This window comes from Vipera ursinii, assembly GCF_947247035.1.
Source record: "Vipera ursinii genome assembly, chromosome: Z".
Taxonomy (NCBI): domain Eukaryota; kingdom Metazoa; phylum Chordata; class Lepidosauria; order Squamata; family Viperidae; genus Vipera; species Vipera ursinii.
Genome location: NC_139517.1, coordinates 104,963,261 through 104,981,214, shown reverse-complemented (window position 1 = coordinate 104,981,214; position 17,954 = coordinate 104,963,261). Strand labels below are relative to the sequence as shown.

Below are 17,954 nucleotides of genomic sequence, written 5' to 3'. Positions count from 1 at the left end.
TTCATGATGAGAATGGACCTGAAGTTGAGTTCTCAAATCCTAATTCAAATCGTTATTTTAATCAGAGGTAGGAAACAAACTCAGCTTCCTAGCCTTGTAAAGACTGGAACCAGTGACAGATATCCTATTTCACATCCAGTCCAGGAATAAATTCCTGGGCACCAACAATGGTGGAACTGAAGAAGAACCTTATACATGGCAATATTGAGACAGGCAAGGCAGAATAGCCACTGGATGTTCCAAGGTTAAGATACATAGTTCACAAAGCTCAAGGAGAGCAGAACAGTTGCAAGAGTCAACACTGTTGTTTGACAGGCTACTCCCCCAGGTGCTGCTTGATTAAAGGGATTATTCTTCCTTCTAAATCAGGGGTCTTCAAACTTGGCCCTTTTATGACTTGTGGACTTCAACTCCCAGAATTCCTCAGCCAGTGTGCCTGGCTGAGGAATTCTGGGAGTTGAAGTCCACAAGTCATAAAAGGGCCAAGTTTGAAGACCCCTGTTCTAAATGTTCCTCAACAATTCTCCAACTGCATTTTTGGTCTCTTCAGGTAAGTGAAGAATGTCAGTTGGAGACAATTCTCAAGGAAAAGTGAAAAAACAGACTGCATGAGTTTAATTCTGGCAAAGTATGTAAAATGAAGAAAACAACTATTTGAACTGTAATAATCACTGGACATCTAATAAAAAAATTCAGGTTTGCTGGTCCGGAATATAAAGATCACTTGTTTGAATTGTTGTTTTTTGCCTAAATAGTTTTTCCTTTGGTGCCCTTCAGAAACACGAGCTTTTGATTTATATTTTTTGCTTGGGAACTAAAACCCATATATACAGAGGTATGAAACTTGCATGGCCTACTAAAATCAAAATCTCATTTTTTGTATCACACATCAGAAATTAAAAGCCTCCTTGTTCTCTACCAATGATTGATTACTCACATTGATGGTATGTCCCTCTGGTGCTATCAAGAGCCAGGAACAATGAGTAGAACTATTGTAAGGATGTGGGTAGTTTGGACTTGAAATAATTCCTCTTTCAGCTTGTTTCACACCACCACATGCTAAAATGAAATATGAGATATTTAAAGAAACATTGATGCATGGGCAGGAGTCATGATGATGTACCAATGTCATATAATTTTCTAGGTGATTTTGTAATAAAAAGTCATTTATATTAAAACATTAGTAGATGTGAGGTAATTACTATATGTGGGAATGACTTGGAAGACAGGTGGAAGAGCCACAAACTAGAGAGTCAGACAAGTGGCAAACAAGTCTAAAGTGTCTCTCTCTAGTTTCTTGGCCTGTGAAGATTAGACAAGTCATTTTAGATTTGCAAGATTCTATTAATGTAAGTTTTTTTGTAGGCGTGAGCTTAAATGGACTCCAGAAGATGTTAGAGGACAGAAAGGCCTGGAGAAATGTTGTCCATGGGGTCGTGATGGGTCGGACATGACTTTGTAACTAACAACAATAACATTAATGTAAGTTTACAATAAAATTAGAGCTGGTATTTCTGGCAGTGCTTCTTGTCTGGACTACCTCAAAGGTCAATAAATCCTATGTATTTTTAGGGGTACTATATCTGATAACGGTTAAGGTTCTTTCCCCTGTCCAGGTCTGTGACTCTAGGAGATAGTGCTCATCTGTTTCTGAGCTGAGGGAGCCAGGATTGTCTGAAAACACTTCTGTGGTCACATGATCAACATGACTATATGCTGAGGTACATGGAATACTATTATCTTTTCATCAAAGTGGTACCTATTTATTTACTTGCATTTGCATACATTCAAACTGCTAGGTTGGCAGGAGTTGGGGCAAGAACAGGAGCTGAACCCATCATGTGGCACTTGGGTTTTGAACTGGGCTGTCAGTTTTCCAGCTGACAAGCTCAGTATCTTTAATCCCTGTGCCATCACGCCCCTTACTAAATCTGATAAGAGAGGCTTTGAGTCCCATCAGTTAAAGAGCATCAATCAGCAAAACCCAGAAGACAGGCCTTTTCAATTACAGTGCCAACTCTGGGAACTGAACTCAAGGGAACATCATACCCTTGAGACTGGATTGGACCTAATCTTACCAGCTTTCCATAAAGTTTTAAAGACCTGAATTGTTCCCAGACATGGGGATAAGTAAACTACTAGGATTGCTATTTTATTGTTCACTGGGTTTCTCTTGGTGCCATTACAGGGTTTTATTTTGAACTTTATTTTTCTATAATGAAATCTTATGATAGCTATTGTAAGATGGGCAGTAAACAAATAATGGTATTTATGCCTTAAAAGACATAATTGTTTTAAGGAAGTGGTTCATTAAAGCAGCTATATCTTTAAAGCAATTCTTTAAAGAAGTCATACCTTATTTTCAGGCTCATATGGAAACTTAAAAAAAACGGAACTGATTTTTTTGTGTCCATGTCTGTTCCAAAGTACTGTTCCTAATCACATTGAACACAAATGGTACATAATGCAGTCTTTATCTGCTCATAAATATATAATAAATTAGTTCCTATGTCATGCTGTCTGAGCATAATGTTCCACAAACAGGAACAAAATATTGTGACAGAGAATTTCCTTACCCATCTTATTTCAAGTGGAATAGTATCTGAAGCAAATTGCTGAACACAGCCAAAATGCATTATCAAATTTATGAAGTAGTATTATTTAGGCATACAAGTCCTTAAAGGTCTTATATATTGTGATTTCTTCCCCTCAAATTTATCCATACTGCTACTTATAAGCTGAGCTGCCAAAATCCAGATGACTGCTAGATGGCAGCAATGAAAGCATATGAACATTGTGGCTACCTGGATTTTTGCAACACAGATTGAATAATCTGCACTAGAATATTTAGATAATAAAATGTCTTGTGAATGCCCCATTTATCTTACCGGAAGATGAGTAGCGCATAATGAATCCTTTGTCTGTATTTTCGCTATTACTCAAAAATTGTACCCAGATTTGAGAAGCTGCTATTAGCAGTGGCTCTAGAGGTGGCCTGTGTCCACATAGTCTGTACAAAAGCTCTCCATCACTGCCTCCTATATAAAAACATGTTATGAAAAATTTGAAGCTATTAATTATTCCTGCAAAACATATTTAAGAGGGATTGTCTTCCCTCTGAGAAACACTTTACCATATCAAGATGGATCACCACATCTTTAAAAGGCAAAGTTTCTTATTGAAGAGGTTTGTAGGCCAATCTACAACTTGTGATTAAATACAATTCCAGATTATGATCAATTACAATTATTCCTCTTTTTTATCCTCCCATCAAAGGAGACTAGATATAACAAAAAAGTGGAAATGCTTTCAAATTCCAACAATTGTGTTGTTGTAAATTTTTCTAACCATACCTTTGGTTCATAATTGTTGATTACACATAATCAACAAATTAAAATTCATCTAGTTTAGATATATTGGAAACTGGTTTGTTTTTTAAGTAGATGCTTCCAATATCTTTCTTTTAGGCTGAAACATTAAGAGAAGAAAACACACTGTAATTTAAATTGGGGTAAAAATAATGAAATCCATCATGAACCCTGATTCTGCATCTGTCTCTCTATTCAAAGTTAAAATCTCTAATTTTTATTTCTAAACAAATACATTTATGTACAATTGTACATAAATTACATCATGAATGACTAGTTATACAAATGTAAACAGCCATAATATACCTTGTCGAATGTCTACATAATCATTCTGGCAATTAATATGTTGTTCTAAATGGAAGTCTTCTACAGAAAGGTATATAGTTGTGGTGGATGGCTGTGGATTTTGGATGATCCATTCACAGTTCAAGTTATCAGTATAATTGCTTGTGCCATCATAACCAGGAGAAGTAAGGTTGCCATTGTCTGAACTAAGCAAAAGTCCACCACACACTGAAGAAAAAAAAATGGAGAAGGCAGTTGTTATTAGACAAAACAATTATAATATGAATATAAGTATCATGTATTCAGCACTTATCCTTGTAGGCAGTAGATACCAATCTACTATTGCAGCTCAAGCCAGCATTTTTTATACCACTGGTCCCATAAGTCAGCGGTTCCCAACCTTTCTGACTTGGCAGCCAGGCAGAAGGATAGGAGATATTTCCCTGTGGGTAGTAGACGGGCACATGCAAGTGTGCACAGCTCCATTTGTGTGAGCGGCAGGCAAGCATAGATGGGTGTCACTTACACGAGGGGAGCTTAGAGCTTATATCCACCATGGCTGATGTACATTATGTAAATTATGTATTAGATTTTGGATTAATAGAAGTGCAGCTCTTCTGTCCTTCGACAGCATGACATCCTTTGTGCTTTTCGGATAGCATATCTGAGGTTGGAAAGATCAGATCTATAAATTTCTAAGATGGAGGAAGGACATTTCCAACATCAGTCCTGATTTAGAATTCTCCTAGAGAAGGGAGTCACCATATGTAGAACATCTTCACATCTCATTTATAAGTGTATTTGCTATAATACTGTCAAATTGTGTATTCTTCCAGGCTTACCTCTCAAGGCAATACTTGGGAGGTTCCACATTTAGGCAAGAAAAACTAAATGCACAGGTATAGTATAGGGGGTTCCTTGCTCAATAGTAGTAACTGTGAGAGGGATCTCGGAGTCCTACTGGGCAATCACTTAAATATGAGCCAGCAGTGTGCTGCAGCTGCTAAAAAAGCCTACACAGTGCTAGGCTGCATTAGCAGAGGGATAGAATCAAAATCACGTGAAGGGTTAATACCACTTTACAATGCCTTGGTAAAGCCACACTTGGAATACTGCATCCAGTTTTGCTCACCACGATGTAAAAAAGATGTTGAGACTCTAGAAAGAGTGCAGAGAAGAGCAACAAAGATGATCAGGGGACTGGAGGCTAAAACATATAAGGAACGGTTGTTGGAATTGGGTACGTCTAGTCTAATGAAGAGAAGGACAAGCAGTGTTCCAATATCTCAGGGGTTGCCACAAAGAAGAGGGAGTCAAGCTATTCTCCAAAGCCCCTGAAGGCAGGACAAGAAGCAACAGATGGAAACTAACCAAAGAGAGAAGCAACCTAGAAATAAGGAGAAACTTCCTGACAGTTAGAACAATTAATCAGTGGAACAACCTGCCTCCAGAATGTGCCTCCTGCCTGTGAATGCTCCAACACTGGAAGTTTTTAAGAAGAGACTGGACAGCCATTTGTCTGAAATGGTATAGGGTTTCCTGCCTGAGCAGGGGGTTGGATTACATGACCTCCAAGATCCCTTCCAACTTCATTACTACTACTACTATCATCATCATCATCATCACTGATCATCGCACAGTCAGCCAGATGTTCAGACTAGATTTGACATTTCTATTTACCTATAAAGTCCTTACCAAGGACCTGGGATAGGCAGATGTGGATGTTTGATGGTATTACAGATATCGTCGCAGGATGGCCGCCTTTTGCAATTAACTAATGTGAATTTGTCAATGCCAATGGTGTTCAAGTGGTGCTCCAGTTGTTTTGGGATTGCACCCAAGGAACCTATTACTACTACTACTACTACTACTACTACTACTTATATTATTATTATTATTATTATTATTATTATTATTATTATTATTATTATTATTATTATTATTATTATTATTATTTTGTTATTATTTCTGGTCCCATCTTAGACCCAAAGCCTGATGGATGACCTTGGATCAGTCATTTGTATTAATTATCAGTATTTACATAAATTGCCTAAATTCTAAAAATCACTGATAAATCATAAGCTTCCTTCCATACTACATCTGCATCCCATTCTTTCTCAAAGTCTGCACAAGAATTATATTTTTAGAAACCACTGGAAAATTGTCAGAGATGTTACCATTTAAATTCATTCTGAATTTACTATTTAAATTCATGTGTCAGTCCTGTTTGAAATGAAAAACATGGCAAAATTGTCTGTAAGCATATGCATGGGATATCCATTTCTAAAATAAAATCAAAATAATATCAAGTACAGTCATTTATAACATTTTTATCACAAGTTTTACTGTTACCTGCATCTTCATTAGAAGTATATGTAATTCTGAAGCGGGCCTCTGTGTCATCTTGGCTTGTTACCATGACTACCGTTATCTTGTTGCCAGAGGACTTAACTTGGGTGCCAGACATCATTACACCACAGAGTTTGGATAATTTTGGAGTTTTTTCACCGATACCATTATGAACCTACGATTAACGAATGAATCAAGTACAGCAAGGATTCCTCTAGAAAAGACTGCTCACATTACAGAACCTTATATTAATTTTTGTACTGGTATTTTTAAAAGGTGTTTTGAAATGTGTACAGATATGCTTTTCCATTCAATATAGTAAATCATCTTGTCTTAAGAAATAGTTTTTGTGTTATTTCCAATTTTTTAGTTTCTCATATTCTCTTTTGTGATACCTGGTTTCATAGTATACTGTACACTTCAAATTCTAAATGATGTACTTACTGACAAATAGTTCAAACCACAATTCTCGCTGGATCCAAAATTCATGTCATCAATGGTGAGGGTGACCCGACGTCCAAATGGCACTATGATTCTCCATTCACATTTTAATTTATGCAGGGAATGATTTGGATAGTTAGGAGAGGAAAATGTCCCAACAGTACCACTAAATTCACCTCCACACACTGAAACGATGTTAAAAAAGAGTTAGCCTCACTTGTCAGGTTTTTTTGGCTTTGTTTTTTTGTTTTTTTAATAGAACAAAGAAGATACAATGATGCTCAGGACAAAAATAAGGAATGTTTAAATTGTTCTCTTCACTTCATTTAAAAGCTATGTTGGAAAACTCAGTTTACCTCATATTGCTGTATCTTCTACTACAGTATTCCCTTTATTCTTTTATTTGATATATGGCAGCAATAGTAATTACATTTCAGGAATATATAGTCACTATTATGCAACAATAATGAAAAATAAAATAAAATAGCAAACAAATGAAGAACTTTCCAAACTGTGTTTTATCCCTTTCTGCAGCAAATGAAGCTTTGCATACAAAATAAATTTGTTAAGTATAGAAATGTGTAAAGAGATTATCTTTTACCATCAGCACTGGCAGCAAAATGCAACCTGAAGCCTCGGGCATGAATGGATTCATCAGTGACAAACTTGATATAGGCCAAGTTACTAGCAGTGTACACAGCAGCAGGTATAGTAGTACCACAGTATCTACCTAGCAATTCCCCTAAAATGTAGAAGAGAAAGTAAAAGAAAGCAATCTGACATTTGCTATAAATGTAGATAGGCACAAATAAAGTCACAACAATTTGAGTTCATGGTTAAATTAATCCTGGCTTATCAGGCAGAGGGGGAAAAAACACAATATTGAGTTTCTCTCTCTAGTGTACAGGTAGTCCTCAACTTATGGCCACAATTGAGCCCACAATTTCTGTTGTTAAATAGTTTTTGCCTCATTTTACCACTTTTCTTGCCATAATTGTTACCGGTAAGTGAATCAGTGCAGTTGTTAGCGTGTTAAGTGAATCTGGCTTCTCCCTTGACTTTGCTTGTTAGAAGAGTACAAAAGGCGATCACATGACCCCAGGAAACTGCAACCATCTGTTGCCAAGCAGCTGAATTTTGATCACATGACCATGGGGATGTTGCAATGGTTGTAAGAATGAAAAACGTTGTAAGTCACTTTTTTTCAGTGCCATTGTAACTTTGAATGGTCACTAAATGAAGTATTGTAAATTGAGGATTACCTGTACTTGTGTGTTTTTTCCCTAATGAAACAGCAGCTTAGGAACAAACAATTATCCAATTTTCTTCTGAACTTAGAAGCACTTCTATTTCAATCAGGGTTTAGCTATTTGTGTGAACCTCAGATCTCTTTTACTGGTTGCCTCACAGCAAATTACAGAATATTGGTAGGAAACTAGGACAATAAAGTAGGCTGAGAATAGGCTTAGCAAGTCTAAAGTGGCAGAAAGAGAAGGCAATGGAATAGTATTTGTCATTTCAAGGATAAGCTTAATGCCAATAACAATTTCTGCTATTTACATGGCAAAGTCTATGTAATAATTTTCTATTGAAAGGTTAACTTCTTCTTTGTTATCATTTAAGAGGAGATTTAAAACATTTATCTCCCCAGAACTTTAAAAGTTTTCAAAGAGAATCTTAGACAGAATGACATGCAACCATGTGTAACGCTTGATGGCATCATTCAAGTAGCTGTTGGGAATAGTTTTCAGGGGATGGAGGGTGGGTAGATGTAGGCTAAGAAAATAAGCACCAGCAAGAGTCATTTAAAAAAGCAAGCAGATTCCTTTGAATTCTAGATACAGTGAGAGACAATGGGCTGTATCTAATTGTATCTTGTAAAAAGCCATCTCACAGTGGAAGAAATTCCATTATGCTCTACCTCCCTGTGCGACTCTAAATCTACTCAAGTAGGTTTGAGTACTCTTCAGAATAGATATAAAGTGCACCTAGGGAGAAAAAGAGATTGAAGAGTGTTTCTATTGCACAACCAGAAATCCATGTAATGTTGGCCGTAACTCAAAATACGCCTTTTCATTACCCAACAAGGCATGAGAGAAAAAAGGGATAGTATTGACTCACGTACCTGTCACTCCATTTTCTCGAATTACCAAGTAGTCTTTTGTGCATTCTACTGAGTGCTGAATATCTAGTGCTTCAAAACTAATGGTGAGATAATGATTCTCAGGTCCATGGATAAACCATTCACAAAATAAATTATGTGGATAGGACAGTTCAGAAAACCCAATACTTTCAATGAGTCCATTTTGTCCTGTCAGTGTGCCACCACATGTCGCTGAAAGAAACAAAGATGTTCACTAGCCAACCATAAAACTTCTCCTACATTTCCTTCCCATGAAAAAGGACAAAATGTGTTTCAGCATGACTGTAATATGCTATAGAGAGAAAGATACAGATCAAGATTGGCAGTGTGATGGTTAAGGCACCAGGCTAGAACCAGAAAGAGCCTATTCTAGTCCTGCCTTAAGCATGAACCTAGGGAGCTGACCTTGGGCTGGTCACTCACTGTCAGCTCTAAGAAAGGAGTGGCAAACCATTTCCAAAAATCTGCCAAGAAAACTGCAGGTACTTGCCTATGCAGTCACCAAATGTTTGGACTGACGTGAAGGACTATCATCATCACCACCACCATCACCACCACCATTTACCATTGATTCTTCAGATATGAGTATATTGGATTCTATGCCTTTTGATCTATAGTAGTGCTTTTCAGGCACTTCAAAGCATTCCCAGAAAATCCAGGATTAGGAATCAAAACATTTGGGCTAATTATATATTAAGAGCATGAGAGAATTTCACAGATACCACATATGCATTTCACAATTACCAGGAAAATGAAGAGCGTTCTCACCAATTCAGAGAAGGCATTAATGAAAAATTGAAAAAAATCTCCATCCTATCACACTGAGAAATAAATTGTGTTTTAAAGTGGAAGTAATCCGGTTGCTGAGATTTATCTACTGTATTTATTCTATTTAAATAAATCTTATTAAAGAAAAATCTCTTTAATCTTGCCTATGATTGAAATCACTTGCTGAAAGCTTGACAGTGATTATTCCGGAGAATGGAGAAACCTCCCGGTATTCACTTTAGAGGAAATGATGCAAAACTGTATTTGCAGCATTTTTTCTAAAGTAGCAGTTAAGAAGAACATTCATCATCTTAGGTGCTGAAGTATTTCTCCAAATCAGCAGTATCATCAATTCACATTTTGTCTTCCTCTGTTCAACCCCAATTTTTAGAGATTTTATAATTGCATTATTCTAGTATTTTCTATTTTTAGAAGCATAAATGTTAATATTTATGTAAATATTTTTGAAATTCACTTCAAAATGGTAGTCTCATTTTAAATATTTTTTTTAAAAAATCCATAACTAATAATGATGATGATGATGATGCAGAAATCACTTTCATTAGTTGGTATATTACAAAGGATTAGAGAACCTGACCAAGATAATTAATTGTAGAGCTTAAAATCGAGTTCATGGACTTGTCTTTATGCCCTTAGATTTTAGGATCAATAAGAATTAAATGTACATAATACCTCTTGAATACCGAACTTTGAAGCCAGACCGTCTCTCCATACTATTTGATTGGAATCTCATATATAGGGAAGAACCAGAAGATCTCTGAATGCCTGGCATAGAGGTCCCACATAGTTTAATGATGAGCTGAGCTGTGGAATCAGCCCCATCTCGTAATTCAAGATAATCTATTGTACAACTAAAAGAAGACCATATTATACATTTTTCCACACAAATATAATTTTGGGAGGCACAAAATGCAGACACATCAATGTCTGCAATTAATAATATTTGGGTAATCTGGGACTAAATCAATTACAGAATAAGAAATATTTAATCACATCCCAATACCATATTGAGCAAGTTAAGCTAATAATTCTACCTGATGGATAGATGTCCAGAGTAACCCCAAAGAGCAAGATTGGCAATATATAAATTTAATAAATAAATAATAATAAATTGGAATTTGGTGCCATCAAACTAAAAATTATTAATTTACAAAGGTAAGTTCTCATTCATCTTTCAGTAAATTCAACTATGAAGTTTTTATTTGAAATTCGAACTATGTAGCTATGAAAGGAGCTGCTTGAAAGGAATCCTTTTTAGTTAGATATATTCAGTAGGAAAGCTTTTATGATATGTTAACTCCTTTGGATCCTCTTCTTTCACTACGTTGAGTAAGTGAAATAGGAAGAGAAGAAAAGTTGTTGCTAGCAGGGTTTTTTTTCTTTAATGAAATATACAGGAAAGCAGAACTGAAGCTCTCTCCTTCTACAGGGCTTTGTTCCTTGGAAAATAAATAAATAAGTAAATATTCTTAGATTTGGAGTTAAAAATGCTGCCTAAAAATTAAGAGCACCTAATGTGATCTTGGCTGATTGTTAAAAGCTGAGCAAATACTGTATTGAATATCACAAGGAAATTCCAGGCAAGGGAAGGGAAGCTGAAGGGAAAAGATGGCAAACCACTTTCATGTGTTGCAAAGAAAATGACAGGGAAGGGTCTAAGAAATCAATAGAAGTTGAGTTCAACTCAAAGCAGATTTTACTAAAAACTGAAAAGGGAAGAAAAGTTTATCTGTTTTTAACTGTGCTCTTAAATCAGAGGAAACATGCCTGTAATACAACAGAAACCTCAATTTTCATGATTCACATAGCCCTGAAAGAAAACTGAATTAGTTCGTGACAAGCTAAAAGAAAAAAATATTGTCATCTTAGCAGTTACATCGTTCCTTTAATTTGCTTCTAAATTTTTATTTTTAATTTTATCCTGGCTATCAGGCTAGTTATGCCTACATCCATGTAATGCACTGGATCAATTAAGATCTTTCAGTAATTTCCTAACCCCGATTGAGGAACAAGACTGTGAAAAAGTGGGATAGAAGATTCTTCCCATCATGTCAGAAGAATGACATTCAGAAAAGTTCAGTGTTATCCAAGAAGACATTTGACAATCTTTTCAATTTTTTGAAATTGTAGATAGGGGAACATCCAAAACATACTAAAAAAAAGTCTTGCTAGGTTGTAGCCATGGGGTACGACAGAGAATGAGGTGGCTGGATGGAGTCACTGAAGCAGTAGGCGTGAGCTCCAGAAGATGGTAGAGGACAGGAAGGCCTGGAGGAACATTGTCCATAGGGTCGTGATGGGTTGGACACGACTTCGCAACTAACAACAACAACAAGCCATGGTATCAACAGAAATAGTGTAACTAGATATGTAAATGGACGTGAACTCAAAATGCAAGTCTCATGTAGCATATTTTGTAACCTTTTAAAGAGACATAAAAATAGCAAGGAATATTTTCATAAAACCTGATTACAATAAGCCTTATAAAATGTAATTAAAGCTAATCTAATAATTGTGTAAATACTTGGGTGAAGGCAGAATATCAAATATATCTTCAAACTGCAGCTCTACAGCCATCCCATAAGGCACAGTTATGGTCCAGATGCAATCAGCAAAAGACGGATAATTTTCAGGATAGTTGGGTGAAGAGATAAATCCAAATGGATTGTCTTGAGTGATGTAAACGCTTCCTCCACATGCTAGCAAGTAAAGAAACACAAACAATCTATTAAACAGGATTCAATATTCTCTGTGACATCCCAGAATTTTCTAAACATAGGCTCCCAATACTGTTCACTTTGGTCATGCTGAGTTTGCTTTGTACTACAGTACAATAAAACTGGAGATGCACAGATTTCAATCTGCACACAATTAGAATGGCACAATTAGAGAGGCAAGCTCTACCTACAATTTCCACCTCTTTCATGGACTGCCTATAACCTGGCATGCCAACTGGAAGAGAATGATCAAGCAGGAGCGTGCAGAATGTGAATAGTCTCCCTGCCTTGGGATGAAGAAGTTGTGGCAGAGACCATGGACAATGCAATCCTTCTGTACTCCTAATTAAATCATCAACTCAAAAGTAGACCATGTAAAATAAATTTGTATTCTTGTCATAATATAAGCAACATAGCTTATCATTTCCCCACCTCTCATTTATTTATTTATTTTGCATTTCTTTCTTTATATGTGGTTTCCCAGTGGAAATCTGGAAGGGCAAGTGACATCTTAGGGAAGACTTAGTTTGATATGTGAGACAGGCTCTGTATAATCTATCCATTAAAAGGAATCTTTTTTACAAATGGGTGAAGAATTCTATTTTTTTTCTGTTGGCTATGTTCTGGATATTACTTAACAAACATTGTGATTAAATTATAAAATACCAAAATTATTAAAATACTAAAAGAGAAAATACATCATAAATGGCATATGTATCAGTATTTGAAAAGTGTAGCAAAAAGGATGCATGTGAAAAACCTTGGGGACTGCTACATGCCTGGGCCTGAATTCCAAATGTGTGAAGGGCCACATTTGCTGGCTATGTTGATTCTGATGGACTCTCTTGGCTGCTATTTCTATTTAAATTTATTTTATTTCTTCGCATTATATTTTAACTGTTTGCTGCTCAGAGTCTCTGGTCTGAGATGTATACAAATTGAATTAATAAATAATTTTTTACCCATTAAATAATGTTTTAAGATAAATCTTTAAAATTTTTAGATGGAAGATGAATCCCAATATTTCGGCTGTAATGCCGAAATTGTTGATCATATGATAATTAATTGGGCTTAAAAGAAAGTATAACCACAGGATTCAGTTTGGCTGCTAGTTCAGAGCCCTTTAGAAATATTCATGCGACATAAATCTATAAATATCTATTAGCCCATTAAACCAAAGTGGAAATTTCATGTTCGGGGTAATATGCTAGATAATAACAATTGCTGGGGAACAACAGTAAGGATTTAGTTATGGCATGAGGAAGCATCACAATCTGGTTCACTTTTCCTCAACCTTGAATCACTGGATTATTAAGTGGCTTTCCAATGTCATTCAAATCCATTCAAATTTAGGAAAAGTGAAGGAATAATTCATTATTCTAGTTATGATGAAATGTCATCTGCCCAAATTATTAATATTCAGGCTGACTGGTAATTCCAGAAATTACCAAAACAATTAGAAGATACCAGGCCAAGAAGGGTTGATTCAGAAGGCTGATGGTTTTTGTCAAGTCATGGTCCTGAATCATTGTATGAGAATGTCTGGTTTAAAATTTCACTGATTTGTGCCACCAACAGACAACCTTATCTGCATTCAGTTCTAATACTCACCGAGGCCCTTTGCCTCATATGTCAGTTTGAAACCCTGGCTTCCATTACTGTTCCCAGAATTGAAGTGGATAAATAACTGGTTATCTGTGGTGAACATTATAGGGAAGGTATTGTTACCACAAAAGCGCCCATTTCTGTTCTCTGGTCCTAGTGGTGGAGCAGAGAAATCCGGTCCATTTCTAAGCTGAAAAATAAATGGTGAATAGAGTCAAGGAGAGTGATTTGTTAAGGCATGTTGAAGAGGAATAATTTAAAAAACATACAGTGAAGCCTCATTTTAACAGACTAATTGGGAGGGAGAGACAGAGAATGTCTGTTATTCCAAAGGTCTGTGGAATTCAACTAATACCTCATTGCAATGATGCAAATAATTTTGAGCGACATCACTATACAAATTATGGAAATTTGTACAAATAATATAATTTGCCTCATCTACATAATGTCAACACATCAACTTATCCAAAGGATGAACAAAATTTTACCAAGTATTTATATATATTTACATTTGTAAGTAGCAGGTTTTCATTTTAGCTTCACTACAAATCTGCAAACAGAAACCACCTCTCATTTGATAAATTAGAAATGGGAACACACACAAATGGTTAATTTGAAGAATTTTAACAAACTTCATTCAATAAACTTTGAAACACATTCTCAAAGTAGATCACTGCTCATTTGCAGATTTTCATGCTAAATAGTATTTTTGGGGAAGGTAATTTGTTACCATGAGCATTATACAATGGAAGAAATGAAGGTGAGGGGCAGGAAGAAGCAGACCCAAGGCTAAAGAGAATTATTATAACACAGATCAGTGTCTTCAAGAACATCAAGAACAATCAAGTGTTCACTGATTCAGAAAAATGGAAGGAAAAAGCTAGAATTGAAAATCCGTAACAAATATTTGTATCTAGATCTTCATGTCTTTTTACTGCATTTCTCATTTTCTGTACACTTATACTCCATTGTTGTCTACACTGAAGAGCTAAAGCTTACCCAGTGAAGTGTCCTTATACTAGAGTTCTGAGTAAGGATTTGTTTGAAAAGCTGAAATGTTTGGAAAACTTAAATTTACAGCCTTGTCAGATGTGAAACCAGATACCCAGGAGCAAATATTAACCGCAATTGTTATTATTGTTGTACACAAACAAATATTCTTACCTCAACATAATCTCCATGAATGCAAAATGCATCATCATTCAGTACATGGAATGGTTCTTCAAAATGGATGCCAATGATGAAGCCATCAGGAACTAGAACGTGCCAAGAACAACTGAGATTTGGAAGATAGTTTTGGGGATAGTTGGGTGAGGTGATCATACCTTTGTCTGCATGCAAAGTACCTCCACAACCTAAATAAAAAGAATGAAAGTCTATTAAGCAAAGAACAATTTAACTTATAACCTAATTTCATGATATATTTTTGAATGAAATCTGACCAGATTTACTCTTATATAGTTTTTTTAAAAAAACATGCTTATAGGCAGTGTACAACATTTTGGTCATTGTGGGTTGTGCTTACTGTTTTAGGAAAGAATGATGGCATAGTAGATACAGTTGCATTACAGCAAGGACTAGGGTTTCCAATTGTAAGGGGGATTGAGATTTCATTGTTATTGAATACACTCTAAGAGTAGCCGAGTGCCGACAACAATATTTGTACTCTTTGAACCACTGTGATCAGCCATCTTGCATTTTGAATGGGCAAGCTCTGATTTCTTCTTCTGGGTTTTAAACTGCCTTCACCTTGACAACTTTGCTTGGCTTGACCTACTAGATTTCTCCTGTTTGTCTGATTCACTGTGAGCAAATGACCTGTGAAAGTTCAGAGCTACCACCACATTTCTGACTCTGCTCTTAGAACAAATTCACAGAAAAATATACTGAGAGAATTCTGCTCAAGACTATGTCCCCTCATTAAATAACATTATAACCATTTACACTCTGTTTTTCCCTCCCCCTTCTTTTTAACATATAAGGGATGGACAAGTGTATTTTTAAAAAAAACATGTACTTTTGTGGAAAGAAGCATTAAATCCAGCACCAGTAATACTTGAATCTGAAGTGAAATGAATAAACATGGCATTCCCAGTTGACCTTATGGGGGCAGGAGGTTCTCGGCCGCATACAGTGGATAGAACTGGTGCAAGACTATTGTCTCCTATGAAAAGAAATGGGACAGAATGAATTGGCATGATCTTAAACTTTCCATTATTTTATTTATCTATTTAGTTAGTTATTTTGTAAGTAACTAAAGGCGGCAAACATACATAATACTCCTTTCTCCTTCTGTTTTCCTCACAACAACAACACTGTGAGATGAATTGGACTGAGAAAGTGTGACTGGCTCAAAGTCACCCAGCTGGTTTTCATGCCTAGGACTCGACTCTAACTGAGTCAGTCTTTTGGGTTTCTAGGACAGCACCTTAACTGCTACTATGCTGAAGTGGCTCTCTGTACTAGTTACTTGTCACAGGAACCATCTTTGATTTGGAGAAGTAACATTATGACTTGAAATTCTATCTTCTTTCATCAGTTATTGTTTTGGGCAGCCAAACAATATTACTTATTCCAAACCATACCAATCATTCAGCTGTGATGTCAGTGTTTGGAAGAGAACTGCCTTGTAGAACATTTGGAATCCATGGACTGATAGAAATAGAACTTCATTCTGCATTTAGTTTTCAGAGTAAGACACACACACCCGAGTAATGAGGGGTCATTTATACATTCCATAGGGAGCAACATGGCCCAAGGACTGATACTTGGTAGATACTCTACTTCAGTGATGGCGAACCTTTTAGAGACCGAGTGCCCAAACCACAACCCCAAACCCACTTATTTATCACAAAGTGCCAGGGCCGCATCAGCATTGTAGTGCTGTTTGGGGGGGGCAGGGAGGCATCTCTGAGTGCTGCCTCTGGCACACAAAAACCAGGGGTGCAAAAATGGGCCATCAAACTGCAAGGTGCAAAAATGGTCGCCCCCACGCCACTGGGTGCAGATACAAGGCACTGCACCACACAAGAACAGGGTAGGGATAGTGAGTATCACACAGGCACTAGCCCCGCCCCATTTGCAACACGTGTGTGCTCGTGGTCCTGGGCGCACATGCACACATGTAAAATGCTTCCCCCTCTCTTTTCTTCCAGTCCACCAATCGACAATGGTTGGTGACCTCTGCTCTACCACCTCTACTCGAACTTGCTAGTTGGCCGCTTTGCCTCCTTTGTACTGGGCAGGGCTTCTGCTCCGGGTGGCCTGATGGACTTGCTGCTGGTGGCTGTGGCACGTGTGCCAACAGAGGGGGCTCTGAGTGCCGCCTCTGGCATGCATGCCATAGGTTCGCCACCACTGCTCTACTCTATCATTAGATACTCTAATGACACTCTTTAATTGGGTAGGAGTAGACATGCAGCAGCAGGCAGGGACACATTTTTATTTGAGCATTATTGAGATTTCATAATCCCAATCTCCCACTGCAATCCTCGCTTTACAAAAATGCAAGTGTGCCTCACCATCTCTGAAGACAAGTTTATCATCACTGCATGAGCCATGAGACTCTATGTCCAAAATCAGGAGGGTAAACTCCACAGTTGAGTCTTGTGCTCTGATAAGCCATGTGCAATCTGCAAAATTTCTGTACTTTGAAGGCCAGTCTGGTGAGAACAGGAAAAAAGGTGTTTCACCAGCTGTTAGGAGACCTCCACAGGCACCTGCCACCAAACCAGGAAAAAGAAAAAAGAGTTCCAGTTTAATAGATATACACCATTTGTTTCTCTTCTTCCTAGGTACACTAATTTCCCTGGGCTTCCGAAGTAGCACCTTTCTGGGACCCCGTGCTTTAGCAGATGTTTCCCAATTTCTTTGCTTCATTTGTGTTAGTATTCTGATAAATCAGAACTTAATAATTAGTTATGCTTCATAGCAGCCATATATGAATTGAAAAACTCTCCTTGACAAACCTGATGCAAAAGATTTTAAAATCCCAAACTGGCCCACTAGCCACAAGGAATATAGTAGAAAATCATGCAACTTTCACATAAAGGAAAAGTGCATGGAGATACATGGAAAAAAGAAGAACCTTGCTCCCTCCTGCCTGAAAATGGGGCTACTATTTCCCATGTCTTCCTATATGGATTTTTTTCCCCCTCCGGAGAAGGAAACTGGGAGCACTTGTCTCCTGCTTTCAGTGCATACATGTAAGGTGGGAAAAGCAGTTATTCCTCATTTTGTACTATACAGAAAAAAGCA

At 36.9% G+C, this 17,954-nt stretch overlaps 1 protein-coding gene across 1 annotated transcript in view; it reads right to left on the bottom strand.

Annotated features, from left to right (window-relative positions):
- CUBN (cubilin) overlaps window positions 1–17,954 on the bottom strand; it is a gene marked incomplete at its 5' end in the record, with an annotated part of 213,224 nt that overhangs the window by 37,848 nt on the left and 157,422 nt on the right. Inside the window, 13 exon segments of the mRNA XM_083379037.1 lie at window positions 938–1,059; window positions 2,889–3,038; window positions 3,675–3,881; window positions 6,006–6,177; window positions 6,447–6,628; window positions 7,045–7,185; window positions 8,569–8,778; window positions 10,048–10,226; window positions 11,900–12,074; window positions 13,704–13,887; window positions 14,862–15,052; window positions 15,715–15,861; window positions 17,219–17,416. Of these exon segments, the coding sequence (XP_083235163.1) occupies window positions 938–1,059; window positions 2,889–3,038; window positions 3,675–3,881; window positions 6,006–6,177; window positions 6,447–6,628; window positions 7,045–7,185; window positions 8,569–8,778; window positions 10,048–10,226; window positions 11,900–12,074; window positions 13,704–13,887; window positions 14,862–15,052; window positions 15,715–15,861; window positions 17,219–17,416 (2,258 nt within the window).